Below are 19937 nucleotides of genomic sequence, written 5' to 3'. Positions count from 1 at the left end.
TAATATCTTGAAATACCAAACAGAAACAAAAACATAACAACTAAAAAAACACTTATATTAAAAAAGGCATGCAAAACTCATGACTTAAGTCATGAGACCGGGATAAACTCATAGAAAAAACTTGAAGATAAACATAAAATTAATATTACAAAAATAAATGCATAATAATAAGATTGTATAGAGCTGAATCTCTAACAAATTAAATGTTGAAAAATAAAATCAGGAAAAAAAAATCAATTATACAAAAAGATCTAAACAAATTAGGGTGAAAACAAAACATTAATTAGAGGGATAAAAATTTTCAATTGGAGGGTTAAATTGAATTGAAAAAAAGCTTTAATAAAAGGAAAAACAAATCAAAAGAACAAAATAAAAAATTTAATTGAATGATGAAATTGAAAGATAAAAAAACTTCAACAAAAGTTTCAGGAAAAAAAAAATAAGGACCGAAATAAAAAACAAAACATATGAGAAATTACAATTGAAGAACTAAATTGAAAAAATAAACTTCTATAAAAGGAATAAGAAAAAAAATTAGAAATTAAAAGAATAAGGACTAATTTAAAAAAAAAACATATGAGAAATTATAATTGAAGGACTAGATTGAAAAGAGAAATACTTCTATAAATGGAAAAAAAAACAAAATAAAAGGAAATTAAGAGAATTAGAACTGAAATTGATAAGTAAAAAACAAAAAGGATAATGGTGTACATTATGTGTCAGGAGAGAGAAAAATCAAACGACCATCAGCGACAATCCAACCACCATAAGTTGTCACACACCACTCCATATGGAAGAGGACACAGTGGCGCATCTAGGGAGACAACAGAAGGCCAATTTTGGCCACCAGGTGACGTCACATATGTCACTTGATGACGCAAATGCTACCCACTCGCTGGCATGTGTTGAACACACGCCAACAACGTTTTCTTATTAAAAATATTATTTTAATGGTAAATTACTACTCTACCCACATGCAAACCAACAATTAACAACAAAACCAGAGCCAAAGGACTCTAATGCCCCTGAAATAATTGTATATTTGTAAACCTACTATATATGAAAAACAAAAAATACATATATGCTCCTACCCGAAACAACTATTTTTTTTTACTCTTGGGGATATTTTTGTTGTTTTACTATTCATAAAAATATTGTATAAACAAAAATACCCTCACACAAATCAATACTGACGAATGACCCATATAAAAATACTAAAATACCCTTAAATCAATTAAATCAATACTACCCACATGCAGCCAACTATTGTAATAAATAATGTACTGAGTCTTTAGCTACGGAAAATCCTCAATACAATTTAGTATATTTGTTATAGTTTATTGTGTCTTGAATTCTCCATTTGTGGATTGGACAGTGGACTTGTGGACTCATGAGTTTGGACTTAAATTTGATTAACAAGAAATATTTGCTATTAAGTTGATTAACCAGTAATTTCTCTTACTCTCTAAAATATTTTAGTACATGAATATGAGTACATTAATTACATGACGAGAATAAATATTATTATGAGTAATTCATGAGTTATGAATATATTTCATCAATATGAATATTCATAATAATTAATAAAAATTTATGAATTATGATAGATTAATGTTTTGGTTCCCAAGTTCTATAAATAGATGTTTTGGACGGGTGGAAAGTTATATGAAATTTCTTGAGTTTTTTTTTTTCTTTTGCTATTGGTTTTTCTTTGACTTGTTCTTCTAACATTTCCTTTTACTCTAGAGCTTAGATTCGGTCTTTGTAGAAAAATATTGATTATAATTTCTTTGATTTCATTAGACCTTATATATTTAGGAATGTACTAAACAAGTTGTTGTTATTGAAATCCTAAGAAATTTATTATGAAAAAAATCATTTTACATCAAGTGAGAAATAATAAAGTCTTAATTAATAACAATAAAAAATTTAAGAGTTTCAATAATTAAGTATTTTACATGCTTTAATTTACTTTAAATATTATTTCAATATATGCTTTTAATATTCGTACTAGGAGATAATTAGTTTCAATCTTTTATTTATAATTTAATATTTTTGTTTTGTATGTACACTGGTAGGTTTATGTCATGGTTTCAATATAATCTAGTTTCTTGTGACAATTAGACAACAGTTTTATGCTAATCACTTAGTATAGAAAAATTTGTTCATGTTGAAAAAGGCAACCGGATAAGCATCTTGTTAGCAAATAACAAGTGACAAGGAGATTACAACGCTCACCAGGCACAGGCAGGAAGATTTTATATAATTAATTAATCTGCTCCTCTGTCTTATTTTTCAAATATTTTATGATTTCAAACAGTACATTGAAAATTTTACGTCGATGATAATGGTTCTGGGTCTATCCCGTGAACGTGAAAAAAAAAAGAAGGGAAAAAAGACAGTGAATGTGAAGAGTACACGAAGAACATGTTACCCGTGAAGCCCACTTGCACAGAGAATACTGATCTACAGTTGTCTGTATTGGATGAATCAGACCGAAACAAAAACAAATCCAGAATCAATATGTTTAAAGAAATGGCATGTTTCAGCACCGCACAAGAAGCAGCGTTAATTAAGGCAGGCAAACTGGCAAGGGTTGTGAATCTGATGTCCCCAGCCCAATTCCAGTGAACAAATAAAATCCCTTTCATGTATCAAAAAAGAATTCCCATTTCCATGTGACTCCGTGTTTCTCGATCATAAATGTCAATCCTGATATGAAATCTTAATCGGATGAGGATCTGGATTGTTCGGTTATCTCAAAACGATGTTGTATTACAAAAAAACTTCTTTGAATTAACCCATTTTGATTTCACTCGAGTTTAGTCCAGATAATTAGATTACATGCAGGTTAATTTGTTGGGTTATGCAAGTTTGATCTGATTCAAAACTAACTAAATTTAAATCAAGTTTTAAATCCACATGTAAAAAACCCGATCCAAAATAATAATTTCACTTCATTCCATCTTTCAAGTTTCCACATTAATATATAAATCAAGTTATTAATTTATGGAGGTTATACTAGATGTCACGAACCCCAATCCACATTAATAATTTCAACGCTCTCCTATATATTTTAGGTCCCACAATCTCCACTCTCCAGTCATTCTTGCTAGTGCAATAGGAAATCCTGCAACCATGAGGGTTTCAGCTCTGAGTTTGATTGCTGCCTCCTTAACTTTTCTCATTGTTGTTAAAGCTCAGGTTGATTTAAAGGATTTCATCCAACTGACGAGTGAAGATCTTGAATGGCCATCAGCGTTGTCTGTCTACGATGAGTTAAGTGACAATGAAGACGAAGAGTATGGCGGCGGGTCTCATAGGAGGTCTCTGCATGGGAGAGCAAAGCACTATTACGTATCATATGGTGCTCTCTCTGCAAACAGGGTGCCTTGCCCAGCTCGCTCAGGGAGGTCTTACTATACCCATTACTGTTTCCGATCAAGAGGACAGGCTAACCCTTACACCAGAGGTTGCTCTTGTATCACTCACTGCAGGAGATAAGAGCTTGCTTGATTTTGCTTTCTCTTTCGTACATTTTCCCCATATGTGTAGTGAAGTTATTTGGTTTGTCCATCCCAGAAAGGAAAGCGTTTTCTAAGTCATGGCTGCTCTCGCTGGGCTTGTGTTGAGACAGCACATATTTTATTGAATTTGTGCGTCTTACCTCAGCGAAAAAACTTATGGTTGCAGCGAATAATTAGTGAAATCTTATTATAAAATCACTAGTTTCAATGCAATTCTTCTTATCACAGCACAGTTATTTCACCTGCTTGCACTAAATTTCCCTCGTTCTATTTATCCAAAAACAAGGTCTTGATTTATTGTTTTTGTTTCTTGAGTTGAGTCTGAAAGTATATACACGATGCAAGAGACATGTATAAGATAAAAAAAACATTATATTTGGTATGTGAAAACAGGGATAAAAACATTTTTTGTCTCCATCTTAAAAAAAAAGAGTTAATTTTTGTAAATGACCTATCTTTTTGGCGTCGTTTTATGCAAGGAATGGAGTGATTCGACACCGTTTTTGTTTCATTTTGACCCCCTAATTTGACAACGTTAATTTCAGTATTTCTAAATAAAGAGCCAAGTGTTCAAACAAGTCCCTACGTTGTTGCTTTTTGGAAAAAAAGGGAGATGGTTAAAGAAACAGAGGAGGAGAAAGAAAATCACAGGAGCACTGTTTTCAGTCTATAATGGATGCTTGTCACCCTCACCATTTCTAGGATGGCAACCAGGAAGCCATCACCATTGAGTATTTGAGTGAGCGAAATTGTACCATACGCTATCCATCAAGTCTTCCAAGATAACAAGATACCTTCCTTCCTTCCTTCCTGATCTATAACTATAATGGCATTGTTTTTTGTTCCTTCTTTCATCATCTTCCTTTTCAAATTCATCGGCATTAATTAGAATGTGGAAAACGAGTAGGTGCATGGCTCACCTCCATTAAAGTCTAATGCGAGATTTTTCGATGCTAAAGATCATGCAATGATTAAAAAATTAGGTGAAAAAATCAAAGTTGTTGTAAATGTAGTTGAAGATGACGAGATGGATTGTTATTGATTCTCCTCGCTAATAGTCGACGCCAAATTTATGATTATTTATCGACCTTGTCCTCGCTGGTTAGCATGTGCAGAGATTCAGGGGGCTTCACCTCTTGATTTGTCCGACACTGGAGAAGACAAGGAATCGATGCGGCGCTTTAGATGCTTTGATTAATATCCAAGCTATCATTTCCATATTATTGTCTCAATAATTGGAGGATTATGATTTGGTTGTTAAAGAATTTTTTTTTTGTTTGTATTTTTGAATTCAAATTCTAGGATTAATATCTAAAAATATATTAGTTTTTTTTCTAAATATACGAGATTAATGTGAAAGATATGTCTTCTTCGGTGGCTCTAAAATCTACAATCACTTAAGGGATAAATCGATGATTTGTAAAGGGAATTCCACAGAGTAGGTACATTCGCTTAAAAATTGTACATTATATATTTTATATTGTGTTTGATTATGTATTAAAATAGAAAAAATAAGGTTCATGGAGATAAAAATATATTTGGTTAAAAAACAAGAATAAAAACATAAAAATAATTATATTTTTTTGAATGAATTTCTATATTTTTAAAATAATAAATAAGAAATACAGAGCGGATATATATTCCCTTTGTCTTTATTAATTCTGACTCTTTTATGTTAAAATAATTATCAAATATTATCTCTATCTTATTTTTAATACTGTAACCAAATGTTACCTTAAATGACATTTTTTTTGAGGCTGTGGGAAAAAGAAAGCTGAATTTTGTCATATTTTGCCGTGGAATGGGGTGCCCAATCCCTCAAATTTTGCCAATGGATTTGTTATCGAAAGAGACGAGGTCTAACACACCTTTACCAATTATCGAACCCCAATTAGGCAATTACACTGAAATGAAAGAAATTTAAAGCAGATAAAGGCTACAGCTAACAAATTTAACAGGCCAATTGATGAATTCTAAGAGACCAAAAGAAAATAACTTGTGAACAAGATTACATCGTGGGGTAAAGCTTTATCAAAGAACTAAATTACACGAATGGTAGCGCTAACACATGAATTAACACTCACGTTTACATCAAATTCTAGCTATATATATATATAAAATACATGGGTAGGGAAAATAAACAAATAGAGAGTCACCACTCACAACTCACAAGGCACCGCCGAATGCAAGGCGTTAATTATTTTCCCTCTATGGGCAGCTGGGCAAACCAAAAGGTCCAATACCGTGTGTGACTCGCCTTGCCCTGTTTGCCTGCTGAGCTGTTTTCCATTTCCACACTGACTTTCTAGGTTCTTGTCCTCGAAACAAAATAATGAATTAAAAGAAAAAAATGTGAAATTCCTCTTCATGTGATGACAGATGATCAATCATATGTGCAAGCCTTCTGGAGCGAGATTGGGACGTTGAGCTTCTTTGGATCAAAAGTGAAATCACACTCGATTCTCTTGTTGAATTTTGGCTTAACCAATTTTCCCAAAACGTATGCTTTTGATCTAACAACGAAGTTCACTTTTAGAGGCACTGGTAATGTAGCTGTCCCTGTTGAACTGCTAAACGCAGCCCCACTCCCGTATAATGGTATTTTATCGCTGATAAGAGATATTGCTACCGATCTCTGGCTCTTCCTTGACTGGTAAAACTTCTTGATCTGCAATACCCAAATCACCAAATTAGAGAACTTTCAGAAATATCTTCATTTCTTTTGAACTAATATAGGAAAAGCAAGATTTCAGTTGGCTTACACTTCCTGATGCTAGAGTGATTTCAGAGTAGGATAGATCCAGAGGTGTTGAGGTCACATGGACTCCGAAAAATGTTCCTTTGTTGCGATAGGTCATTCTCACTGTGGAGTTCACAGAGATCATATCAGTTGCCACTCCTGTTGAATCAGAACCAGCTTGGATTCTAAATTGCTCAAATGTAACACTCTGCAAGAGAATAAACCAATTAAAGCCAACCAATTTCCTCAATTGTAATAATTTTCGTGAGAATAAATTAAAATATAATATACCTTCATTGTGATCTTGGGTTTCTGTTGCTTGCTTGCCCCCCAAAGAATCAAAGAAAAAAAAGAGAACAGGATAAAGAAACCAAGAACAAAAGCTAGGAAATAGCATTTACGAGGGAGACCCTTTCGACGCTCTTCATCATCAAGAAGTCCTTCTTCTTCAATAACATCACACTCTTTCCACTGTTTTTGTCCCTTTCGACCCCCTCTAGACGCATCATTTGGTGAGATCTTGCGCGATCCAGGTTTCAACGACCCAGAAAACCGGCTTGAAGAGGATTCACGCGAGTGGCGGCCAACAGAGGAGTGAGAATGAGGTGGGGATCCCATGGGGCTGAGTACAGGGGTGGAATGAAAAGACGTCGTAGTTTTCTCTCCATCGTGAGAGTCACGTGATGGGCTCTGTACGTAGTAAACTGGCCGGCGTGGAGATCTTGTGGGAGATGATGGTGCTAGACTAGTGACCTCTGAGTCTGTCTTGGCGTGCATTTTTTTGTGGTGTGTCCTCAAAGAATGCAAACACGCTCTTAGGTCTTAATCAGATTTTTGCTTTGATTGAGCACACTGAGTCATATAAAATTGGAGAATTTGGTGTTTTTATTCTCCGTGGGCTTGCTGGAAATGATGGTGACCGTGTGGAAATTGTGAGAGATTGGGTTTGTCAACTCGTGGGCAATTAAGGCGTGGAATGTTTATAGCACAAAGACAGAACAGGTGTTCCGTGTCAATCTGTCAGGATTAAGATGTAATATATTGTTAGGGTTGGGTAGAGGAAGAGGCGAGGAGCTAATTACGTGACAGTCAATTCACAGGTGGCACCGCACATCGTATCTTTTATTCAGTGTGAATGTTGGGCAAAGTAGTAAATATTATTTTTAAAAGTTTTTTATTTAAATAATTTTTTTTATTTTTAAAAATTTATTTTGTTAACAATATATTAAAATAATTTTAAAATACAAAAAAATCACTTAAAGTAAAAAAAATTTAAAAAACAACAAAATTATAACTAAATTATTGTGCCAAACAATCTTTCGGTGGTGTCTTTTCTATGCATGTAGTTATAGAATACAATTATTTATATAAAAATATTATCCAATCATATCAAATTAATCTATATTTTATCTAGTCAACTTACTTGAATTCAAAAGAATATTATTGTTAGACTGAATTTAAAATATTAATATTTTATCTAATTTGATTAGAAATTTAACCAAGTTTAAATTCCAACTCCTAAAAATTTTTAATCAATTCTTCATGTCATGTCAAGTTTAATATCTATAATGTAAAGTCTACAATAGAGAGTTGAGAGTAGTTGGGGTATGGTTTAAACTATCTTTAAGGATAGAAAAAGAAAAAGAAAAAGAAAAGGAAAAGGAAAAGAAAAATGGAGTCATACCATTGATGATTCGCCGTTAGGATCCGAGGATGATGAAAAATCATGGTGCGAGAAGAATTTGGGCCACTGACCCATAGCGAACTCGAAGTTAAGGTCTAATTATGCTTTTACGTTGGATTTGTTTTTTAATAAATAGATAGTGTTAGTTTGTTGTCTTAATATAAAAAAATACAAGATAATAGAGATAAACATATATAATTTATGTATTTTATATTTTTAAAATATAAAAACTCATTTCAAAATAGATTTATAAACAACTTTATTTTATATTTTTATAATTCTCACTTCAACAAAACATATTTTTAAACACAAACCAAACATAATCTTAAATTATTCCACCACCATCTTTCCCGTACTAAGATTATTATTATTTTATCTCCTTCTATACAAATTACACAAGTTATTATTTTCTTTCATAAAAAAGAGTTATCCATGGATCAAGGCTTTCCCTGCAGGGTAATGCATTCAATGTTGGGGTGATCATTTTTAGTTTGGTTTGATTTTTATTAAAAAAAAATAATTAAACCGAATTTTTTTTTTAAAAAAAACTGAAACTGAATTGAAACCGGTTCAAACCGATCGGTTTCGGTTCTGTTCGGTTTTTAGGACAAAATCCGGTTTGGCTCGATTTTTTCGATTTGGATCGGTTTTGGCTCGTTTTGGCTCGATTTTTTGACTGTTTGGCTAGGTTTTTTTTTGTTTTTTTCGGTTTGAGTTCGGTTCGATTTTAGGCTTATAAAATCAAAACCGAACCGAACCGGCTGATTTTTTCAAAATTTTAATCGGTTTAACGGTTTTCAAAATTTTAATCGGTTTAACGGTTTTTTTTCACGGTTCGGTTTTTTCGATTATTTTTTTTCTGGTTTTCTTAGTTTTTTGATTTTTTTGCTCACCCCTAACTCCATGGTCCCGTAGGTTTAACTTGACTGTCTCTCTAGACTATATCACCGATATTTTGTATTGCCAATTACTGAAACTGGAAAAAAAAAAAAAAAACGAGAGGGGAAAATTGCATAACAATAAAGGAAATAGTGGCTATAAGCTCGTGAATAAAGTTATAAAACTCAGCTTGGATCATTATAATTTTAAGATTTAAAAAAAAATAATATTTTAGAAAAAAAATGACGCCAGAATTCATTTAAGTTTTGACAGAGTGATTAATTCGCTAATTGATTTATCCGCTTAAACGTATTTGACTGGACATGACAGATCAATTTCTACCTAAATTGATATAAAATCCAGAACATGTTTAATAACATTGCTCGTGACTTTGGGCTTTGAATGGACATGTGAACCCACGTGGAAGGATGCTGCCTCACGTTATTTGAACTGGCATCCCCATGATTCTTCCGTTCTATAGCTTTACTTTTAAAAAAATACTTTTTTTAAAAAAATTAAGGAAAAATATTTATTAAATACTTTTTTTAAAAAAGTATATAATACATGCCTTCCAAACACGAATCTTATTTTTATAGCGTGGAATTTGAAAAAACAACTATTTTAATGTCTTTGATTTTTTCAAAAAAAGTGAAGTTTTGAAAAAATAATTTCCATTCCCAGTTAATAAACATGTTTTTTTTTTTAATTTTATATTTCATAGATTTTTTTTTTAAAAATGAAAAATCTTTTACAAATAATCGCAACCCAATTATGCAGTATATAATTTATCCATGATCACTGCCTCAATCTCCGAGAAGTAGAGAAAATTAGAGTGTTCTTCTTTCCTAAATAACATGGTTAATAAAAGTATTTTAGAAATTAGAAAAAAAAAGGAAAAGTATCCATTTCCAATGTCAGCAGGCGGTGCAGTCTAACGAGCCCATTGGGCAAAACGTGGAATTCCAAGGAAAGGATAAGGGCACTTTAGTCATTACAGGTCTCGTGATTGCAGATCCAGGGCGTGTGGACTCACTCCTGTTTCCTCTGGTCGGTCCGTTCATGAATCAATCTCCACGACATGAAGAACTTACCACCAAAAATTAATTATATTATAATGTTCATTTAATTTAATTTTGATTGCAATTAGAGGTGGAGGAAACATGGCTGAGACAACACAGAATTTTATGAACCGGACTCAGATCTTCCAGCCCATGAATATGCGACACAGCAGCCCATTCAGGCTTCGATTGAAGAGCTGCCTTTACTGGTGGGCTCTCTTGGCTCCTACGAAAGGACTGTACTAAAATAACAATGACCTATATACTGTCTGTATAATTCAAATACGGAATCGAAACCGGAAATTATTAAATATTTATTTAATCTTGAATTAATTAATTCATTAGATTAATAAGGGATTGTCTGATGTTTTTTAAAACTGATGCAATCATTTAAATTCTAAACATAATTAATTAGAATTGAATTAATTAAGAAGACGGTTTCATTATATCTCTTCTTATAAAGTATTATTTATTGGAATAACATCTCTTCTTATAGAGTATTATTTATTAAAATAGTACTTTGTTTTGTTTTTTTTCTTTTATTATTTTTAATTAAAATTGAATTAAAAACTAAAGTGGATCAGGTTTATAAGATTTCAAGTTTAAGATTTATAAACAACATAAATATTTAATTATTGAATTGAGTTAATTTTTTCTTGACTTTTGAGATTTTGTTGAATCATCCGATTTCTCTGGGCATCAAACCAGCCACATCGAATCTCCATCTTCCATGATAAGCCACCCTTCATTAGATTTTGTTGAACCATCCGATTGACTAAATGAAGCTGAAAATTGGTGGAAGAAATGGCTGCAAAATCCCATCTTCTTATCTTAACTGACAAATTGATGATCAAAGTTTGTAGTTTTCTTAGCTTTATATCTGTTCCATTCAGTGATGGGCAGATGCTTGCAGCTAGCTTTCTCCATTTCTCAGCCAGAACATGTGAGAGTATGGGCTGGAATTATAAAGCAGAAAGAAAATCAAGGAAATCCAGCATCCAAAATGGGTGGACCTGAAAACGTGGAGAAATTCTGCATCTTGGACTACTGTTCTCTGTCATCCTGTCGCAAATTCAACTACAGCCCATACAAATTTTAGAGATTCTGTATATTGAGCACATTGTCTCTCATGCAGCATCTTGACTGCGTTGGATGGTGATTTTATACTTATTTTCATAGTTATAAAACTCTTTGTGGGATGAACTGGTGATTTAATAATCTGAAATCTAAATCAAACAAGTTTTCTGTCAAGTAAGATTTTTTTTAATCAAAATAATAGTGTTATATTTATAAAAAAAAAAACTAAAACAAAGTTGTTTTTGGTAAATTTTTTTTTTGAATTGGCTCCTCAATTTGCAAGTTGTCTGGGCTGGGTTAGATCGTGGAACTATTCTTATAAAAGTGTGTAATGAAAAATAACTCAAAATGAGGTATGAGATGCTACTGTTTGTTTGTTCATTTTAAAAATATATATTTTTTTAAATTTAAATTTTATTTTATTTTATTTTACTTCAAATTAATATATTTTTGGTGCTTTTAGATTATTTTAATGTGCTGATGTTAAAAATAATTTTTAAAAAATAAACAAAAATTATTTTGATATATTTCCGAGTAAAAAATACTTTAAAAAATAACCGCAATTACATTATTTAGATGATATTATTGAAGATAAATACTTGAATATAGATATATTATTTTACCTTACTGATTTTTCTTGATAATTTTTGGGTGTTGTTATAATTTGGTGGTATTTTTTCTTTGATAGTTATGAAAAATAATATTTTCAATAATTCTGTAAACAGTATCTTAGAAACAGATGGTTAGATGAAATCAATGTTAGGAATTCCGTATACTAATGTTTATTTGTTGGTTTTCACTACTACGTGCCTTTAATTTTCTTTTTTCTTTTAATGATCTTTGAATTATTTTATAACATATAGAATGCTTTATTTATTATTGATATAGGAAATATACATTGTTTTTTTTTTAATTATTGTCTAAAATTGTTTTTTAAAACTATGTCTGAAATTGCCTTAAAAAATTTCAGACAGTTTTACATAGTTTTTTTAAAACTATGTCTTTAGTGGTTTTTAAAACTATGTCTGAAATTGTCTTAAATTTTTTTTCCTCGAAGCCAGCCCCCTGATTCCGCCCCTGACTCTTCCTATCTGTGTGAAAGGGAAACTGTCATATACGTCACATCAGTAGACTGACTCAGTAGTCAGTACTGCTTTCTAATGCCTGGAGTCACGGGCTATGGCTATACTTGTCGGCGTGGGATTAACACGGGGATGGTGTATTTTATATTATATAGTTGTTATTGTATGGTCCTGTCGTGTATTGTTATAAGGTAAAGTTATTATCTTTTTTTTAGTTTTACGCAAGTGTTCGGAGCAACTTGTATGTATTTTAACTAATCTTATAGGTTCTAAAATTAATGATAATATAAGTCTCCAGTAATCATCATATAAACAACAAAAAAATAAAAAAAAACCATCAAAATTGTATCATGATATTACAATAGCTAGATGTATGGATAACGTTCTTAAGAAAGCAAAATGAAGTTTTGATAACGTTTTATCCTCAGCAACTCATATCTTCATTTTTTTTTAATTTTTAATTCAAAATAATGTTGTTTTTATATCAAATATAAAAACTCAAAATCCAGCTGGTTTGGATCTGATCATTTTTATTTAAAATTATATATTTATATCAATTTTCTACGGTCTAAATCACATGCATTCCTAATAATTAAGATGATAAATAAAATATAGAAACATTCAAATAATTCATTATAATGGGGCTAACCTCTGCACATGCAACAAATTAACAGCTCGAATTTATCTATAAAGAAATTGTGTTGCGTTTTGTCAATTATAAACAGCTTGATTGGCTTACTGTTTGTTTCTTCCTCGTGATGGATATGTGTGAGCAACTATGACAGCAACCACAAAAAAAAATGGCCTTTCCACGAAAGTTCCTTCACCAATTATATATAATTTATTAAAAGCTATATAAGTTAACTTGCAGAGTATACAAGTCAGTTAATTAATTCTTCGAAGACAATTCTGGGCTCAAACTTGTTGCCGCTATGGGACTCCTGACAACATGTTTACCCCCAGCATCAGCCCAATTGAGAGAACCAAAGGTCACTGTTTCGTCCAGAAGTGCTGGACCTTCAATAGTCAGTTTGTAGCTTAGCTTCTCGTACTTTGTCTTAAACTCCAACTTGTCTGGCATGACATTGATTTTTAACCCACTCATGGGAGTCACACTTGCTGTGTAAATACATGTTCCCTCTCCAACATTGGTCACTGTCCTATGAAATTCTCGCACAATGGTCAGATTTGATGGGGATTTTTTATCATTGAAGTAGGCAATAAAAGAAGGGTAGTTGAGGTCACTGGATGGGTTGGAACAATCGATAGAAGATGATCTTGTGATAACTTGGATCTGTTTTTCAGTGAAATTTGTGGCACAAAGTAATCTCACATAATCAGTTGAATTAACATCATAAATGAGACCTGGGTCTAGAGCTTTGTTGGGGTTAACTTGTCCAGCTCCCATGTCTAGAGGGGTAGCTGGATTTATTCTATTACCAAAACCAATATCTTTAATAGGTTCCATGGTGTTATCCATTGTATCAGCAGTGGTAATCATGGCTGATCGCATAGCAGCTGGGCTCCAATCAGGGTGTGCCTTCCTCAGGAGTGCAGCCACTCCAGCTGCATGCGGACAAGCCATGGATGTCCCTGACAATATATTGAAATTGCTGAACATAGGCTGTGAATTGTTCGAATCCACAGCAATATTTTGAGGCCATGCAGCTAAGATTAGTGAACCAGGAGCCATAATGTCAGGCTTCATGACCAATGGACAGCTCGTGGATGGCCCTCTAGAACTGTAACTAGTGAGTCTCGGAGCTGGTTCAATCCCCAGATCTGTTTTCCGAAATTCTGCGCTTGCTTGTGGACTGTTGCTGTTTTTGATGTAATCTATGATGGTTTTCCCATCCTTTAAACTCACAATCACAACTGGAAATCCATTCCCGATGAATTCCTCAGTGTCTGTGAAATTTGTTATGAAGACACCTGCAGTAACATTTGCGCTGCTGACATTTTCAACCTGGTCACTTAAGTCGTTGCTGTCAAACGCACCTTCACAGACCACAATCTTCGGTCCAATTTTAATCAATTCCCTCATTGTGTGACAGTCATCCATGAAAACGATTGGTACGTCGCTAAATGATGAACTCCCCAAATAGAAAGATGAGCCTGTGATTGAAATTCCATTGCCAAGTGTCAAAACTGCATCAAATCCACGGTCCAGAGTGCCAGCAGCAACTGTTAACACCCAAGGTATGCCATTGTGTAGTGTCTCGCGGAAAGGCCCTTCGTTTCCAGCAGAAGTAGACACGAATATATTCTTCTCTATGGCTGCAAATGTTGCCAAGGCAATAGGGTCTTCATTCAAAGGAAGTCCATCCAAGCCCAATGACATAGATAATACATCTACACCATCGCTAATTGCTTGATCAATTGCAGCAATTAAATCGGTTGTATAAGAACCTTCATCCCACAGAGCCTTGTACATGGCTACATGTGCCCGTGGAGCCACGCCACTAGCAGTTCCTTTGGCATAGCCGAAATATGATGCACCTTCCACAAAATTTCCAGCAGCTGTGGTAGATGTGTGGGTCCCATGGCCTTCCGTGTCGCGTGTCGAATTCATAGATATGGTGATATTGGGATACTTTGCGATCAGGCCTTTGTTGAAAAATCGAGCTCCAATGAGCTTTTTGTTGCACATTAAGGAGTTGAATTGAGTGCCACTCTCACATTCTCCTTTCCAAGTCTTTGGAATTTCAGGCATTCCATGGTCATTGTAACTCTCGCTTTCTGGCCAGGCACCTGTGTCCACCAACCCAATAATGATACCGTCACCATAATTCGACGCCTTCCATGCTGGGGACTGAGGTGTAAGGCCAAGATATTTGGGTGAATGAGTTGTGTCATGTTTAACAGGTAAGTCTTTAATGGAAGAAATGTAGCCTGGAGACGTTTTTAAAGCCTCGAGCTCAGAAGGAGTGAGACTAGCACTAAAACCATTGACAACATGAGTATAACTATAAAGAAGTTTAGAAGAGGCAGTCAAGGTGGCTTCACTGGCCCTGGCGGTGCTACTATCAGCGACATCAGATACAGAAGCAAGAGTGGACAAGTACCAATGATGCTGGCCTGAAAAGGATTTGGGCATCACGGATAAATCCATGTGAACAATATAATTGTCGGTTTGTGATAATGTTTCAGTGAAGTATAGGATAGTGATAAAGCAAACCCACAACTTATACAAGAGAACATTGCGATGAGAAGCCATGTGCAATGTTTAATGGGAGGAGATAGTCTTTGGAGAATTCTGTAGTGAAGTTGTCTAGGCTTGTTCTTATATAGCGAATTCAGAAGAAGGATGTCAGCTCGATATCCTCCATGTATATATAATTGTTTTTTTTTTTTTTAATGTCGTTGATATCTATCCATTACAATCCAAATGGGTTTATTCACATGTTGTTTTGGATATAAATTAAAATCATTAAAGTTAAATTAATAGCATTTTATCTATATTTTACCTAATCAGATAAATTAATCAAACATAACTAAATCAACCTTCAAACAAATTAGAAATTAAAACTAATATAAACCAAACCAAACCAAACTAAAATCAAGTTAATCGAGTTACCGAATTTAATCCAGCCTCACTAACTAGGTTTAATTATGCCCATGTGATATGTACAAGCGAAACCAACTCTATAATAATTGGAGCTCATTATTAATAATGTGGTTGATCATTAATTAGTCGATTGATACTCTTCTTCAATTGCCAAGCTGTATTCAATAGTCACACGTTAGATAAATCTTACTCTTCCAGTTATAAAACTTAATTATTATTATTATTTCTTACTCTTATTGACTGCTCTATCATCATAATGTATTTTTTAATCCAACATAGTGGGGTTTACAGTAAAAAAGTTTTTAATTTAAGAATGTTCAACAAGAATCACATAATTAAAATATAGATTTTAAAACATAAAGCAACATGTTATAATCAAATTCAAAGAATGTACTCAAAAGTAATTAATACAATCTCCATTTGATAACGTAAATAGAGAAACATTTATTAGAACCCAGCTAGAAAATTGTCAAATTGCAAATATATTAAATTTTATTTATTTATTTTCTGCTTCATATTGCATTTAGAATTTTAGGTAGTAGAAGGTTATGAAATCAACTAGTATATATTTTTGTTTGTTCGTGAGAATAAATCTTAAGCGTGAACTTGAATTGATGCATTTTGTGGGAAATTAAAATATGGGATTTATTTGTTTAATATTTTGTTAAAAATATTTATTATTTAGCAAAATTTTCTTTAAACTTTGAATTATAATATTAGCGTGGCTGGTGTTTTTGTTTTTTTAATTTCTCGGGTCCTAAATTAGTACAATTTCATTGTAGAATATATACTATTTATAAAATACAAAACATAATGTTACCAAAACTAATTGCTTGTGATGAAAATAAATCTTGGCTGTAAACTAGTGATGCATTTTGTAATAAAATATGGAATTTATTTGTTTCTCCATTGTCTCTCTCTTGCTTATTTTATTTTCCGGAAATTTGAACAAGAAATATAAACTAGTCGACACGATTTACAAAACATGATGCAGACATTATATATATCATAATGAAATCCTTGACTTTAGCATGGTGACTCATGTTATGATCTTGTATTAATTAAATAATATTTGAATTATAGATTTATTTTGTTATGGTAAAAATGACCTATGGGCTGCTAGAATCCTTGTGAATGTTGTTAATATGGTAAAAATGACCTTTGGGCTGCTAGAATTAATATGGTAAAAATGACCTTTGGGCTGCTAGAATCCTTGTGAATGTTGTTAATATGGTAAAAATGACCTGACCACGATTCCAATGGATTTAGCATCAAGAAATTATAAATTAAACATATTAAAAAAGAAATTGACCCTATGCTACCACCACTAATTTGCTGCTGTGTCTTAAAGGGCAGTAGGATGGTATATATATTATTCTTTAATATTTAATTAATCATCTACAATGTGTACAAATAAATAAAAAATCTTAATTGTCTTGCGTGACGTAAATACCATGCAAAACAAGTTGTCATGTACACAACTGGATTCCAATTCCAATTATTATTTTTAAATTTAAATAGACCTATATATAAAATTTAAACAAAGATTTCATGATAAAAAAAAATAATCAAGCATGGAAGAATTTTACGATATTCTCACTCACTGTAACTAATTAATGGATACTTAAAGAAGCATAAACAAAAAAGAAGAGAGAAAATTATATCCAATAATTACAATATAAACACCACTAAAACATATGCAACCTTAGTGGTTTACAAATCATTATATCTATGATATATGTCCTACGGATTATATAAGTCAAAAAAATATATTTTTTTACTTATTTTTATTTAAAAACATCTAATAAGCTTATGATATCAATAAACATATAAATTAACTCAAAACACCTAAAAAATTATCTAAAAATACAAAATCAAGTTGAAAGAAAAAATTATCTCTCAACCTTGATTTTTTTTTTTATGTAACATGAAGGGCATAAAAACTCTAATGAAACTTTTATTGTTAAATAAAACCCATTGAAACTAAAAATAATTATATTCATGATTGGAATGTGATCAGGTAATGACTTTCTTTCTTACTCGTTGTTTACGAACGAAAATGATTAGTTAATAATTAATGTTATATCATCTTTTGGTCATTGAAGTCTACTAATTCTTGAAGCTACAAGATTAGAGAAGATAATATATTTTTCTTCTTTCTGAATTCTCACCTTCTCTGTAATTCGATTTATATTGAGAATATACTTCGATGAAAACATATAAACAAGGGATGGAAGTATCATACAAGACCTTACAGTGTGTGGACCAAGACAGCAACTGCAACTTGCTAATGGTAGTCACCGCGTGCAAGAAAAGTCTTGGCACCACCAAAAATCTACCATCATCAAGGAATCTTGAGGACCTAATGTTACCTCTTGTGTGAAGCATGCAAAATTCTCATCAATTTAATGGTGGGCTTGCTTCTTTCTAGATCAAGATCACTGTATCGTAGCAATCTCTTTGAATATAAATTATTTTGTTTTTGTGTTTGAAAAGTATTTTTAAAAAAATTTAAATTTTTTTTATTTGTTTTAAATTAATATTTTTTTATGTTTTTAGATTATTTTAATGCATTGATATCAAAAATAATTTTTTAAAAATAAAAAATATATAATTTTAATATAATTCTAAATAAAAAATATTTTAAAAATTAATTATAACCACACTAACAAACTGTTTCGAAGTGACTTGATTTCATGAACTTGACAAAGACTCACATATAATTGGTGGTGTTGGATCCCACCATGTTCCGAACTAGAGAACAAAAAATGTCACACCCCAAAGAAAACTTCTTACAGGAAGGTGCTAGTTACTTTCAAAGGACACAATCATCGTAATTCGGTAGCCACAAGTTGAAGTTAAATCTGAATCTTGCACACATCCACCCTCGATCTATATAGCCGTGAATGTTTACGAACGAAAATGATTAGTTAATAATTAATGTTATATCATCTTTTGGTCATTGAAGTCTGCTAATTCTTGAAGCTACAAGATTAGAGAAGATAATATATTTTTCTTCTATCTGAATTCTCACCCTCTCTGTAATTCGATTTATATTGAGAATATACTTCGATGAAAACATATATACAAGGCTAGCTAGATATACAATTTCTTTACATCTCTCTCTACATCATGATTCTGATCACCAATGCAATGGAAACAAAATCAAACACGATGAAACGTTAATAAATATTTTAGAATGAGTGTTGGTTTTTTTTTTTTTTTTTATATCCATATATGTATATGGTATCAAAGAATCATCTCAACCCAATAGGTTAAACTGTAAAACCTTTTAAACTTGAAACTTGCACAGATATCTTGTGCTTAATTTTTATCAAATAAATAAAAATAGTAAGATTCGAACTCGTGACCACCTGGTTATCAAGGTTCTAATACCTTGTTAAAGAACCATCTCAATCCAATAATTTAAATTGTTAGCTGAGATCTCAGGATATAATTTATATTATTCTTTAACATATTATAGTATTTTTGACTATTTTTTTTCCAGATATTTTTTGCTAGTTTTCAGACTAATAGAACCCATAGGCTTAAAAACAAAATAACCCTCTTAGCTATATGCCTGCAGGTTGTAGTCCATTATTAATTTGTAGCGAGTCGCTTTAGTCGTCGAACTTTGTTTTTGGGATTCAGAGTCAACATCTACTACCACTCGGAAAAAAAACCCTTTGGTATTTTCTATTGCTGAGTTTATTATGAAGATTGTCGTTGATAGCTTTTTTCTTTTTGAAAATTTATGATGACTAGTATATTTTTTTGGTGGTGCCAAGACTTTTCTTGCACACTTCTTTAAACACACTTAACTAATCTTATTTGTATAGAATTTGTTAAACACAATGACAAAATTGTATATAAAAGGTAATTATTAATTTAAAATTAATAGCTAATTAAGTTTTGGTGTGTGATTAGTAAATATCAGCTACCAACATCTTAGCTATTCCTGAATTATTTTAAGGATAATGCTAGAGCTATTTAAAAAAAAAAAAAACTCAAAATCTTTGTTATTATATGATATGTGACATTTGTTATACGAAAATATTCTCAAATCATAGAAAGTGAATCTTATCACATTTAGGGATGAAATAATATTTAGTTATAAAATATATTAACTAATTAATAAACTACTAGCTATGTATTTTCATATCATTTAGTAAAATAATCTTAATTAAAGAAAATTAAGTATCTATAATATAATATTTTTTTAAAGACTCAGACCAATAAAAGATGGCAAATCTTGTTAAAAAAAATATAAGAGGATTTTAATATAAAGTTTCATGACTGATGAATTTGCGAAATTAACAAGG

At 31.9% G+C, this 19937-nt stretch overlaps 3 protein-coding genes across 3 annotated transcripts; 1 reads left to right on the top strand and 2 right to left on the bottom strand.

Annotated features, from left to right (window-relative positions):
- The first annotated feature begins 3033 nt into the window (after nt 1-3033).
- Nucleotides 3034-3740, top strand: LOC18104873 (protein RALF-like 34). Its single transcript, XM_006374853.3, has one exon. The coding sequence runs from the start codon at nt 3139-3141 to the stop codon at nt 3502-3504; it is 366 nt and encodes a 121-aa protein (XP_006374915.2). The 5' UTR covers nt 3034-3138; the 3' UTR covers nt 3505-3740.
- Nucleotides 3741-5470: 1730 nt separating this feature from the next.
- Nucleotides 5471-7282, bottom strand: LOC18104872 (uncharacterized). Its single transcript, XM_006374852.3, has 3 exons — nt 6559-7282; nt 6290-6475; nt 5471-6195 (listed from the first exon to the last, which is right to left on the bottom strand). The coding sequence occupies exons 1-3, from the start codon at nt 7042-7044 to the stop codon at nt 5911-5913; spliced, it is 957 nt and encodes a 318-aa protein (XP_006374914.1). The 5' UTR covers nt 7045-7282; the 3' UTR covers nt 5471-5910.
- A 5587-nt stretch (nt 7283-12869) lies between these two features.
- Nucleotides 12870-15391, bottom strand: LOC18104871 (subtilisin-like protease SBT3). Its single transcript, XM_006374851.3, has one exon. It carries the CDS (start codon nt 15262-15264, stop codon nt 12937-12939), a length of 2328 nt encoding a protein of 775 aa, XP_006374913.2. The 5' UTR covers nt 15265-15391; the 3' UTR covers nt 12870-12936.
- Nucleotides 15392-19937: the final 4546 nt, after the last annotated feature.

Source organism: Populus trichocarpa, chromosome 14 (assembly GCF_000002775.5).
Source record: "Populus trichocarpa isolate Nisqually-1 chromosome 14, P.trichocarpa_v4.1, whole genome shotgun sequence".
In the NCBI taxonomy this organism is placed as follows: domain Eukaryota; kingdom Viridiplantae; phylum Streptophyta; class Magnoliopsida; order Malpighiales; family Salicaceae; genus Populus; species Populus trichocarpa.
The sequence above is the reverse complement of the archived record's forward strand: the minus strand, read 5'-3'. Positions and strand labels throughout refer to the sequence as shown.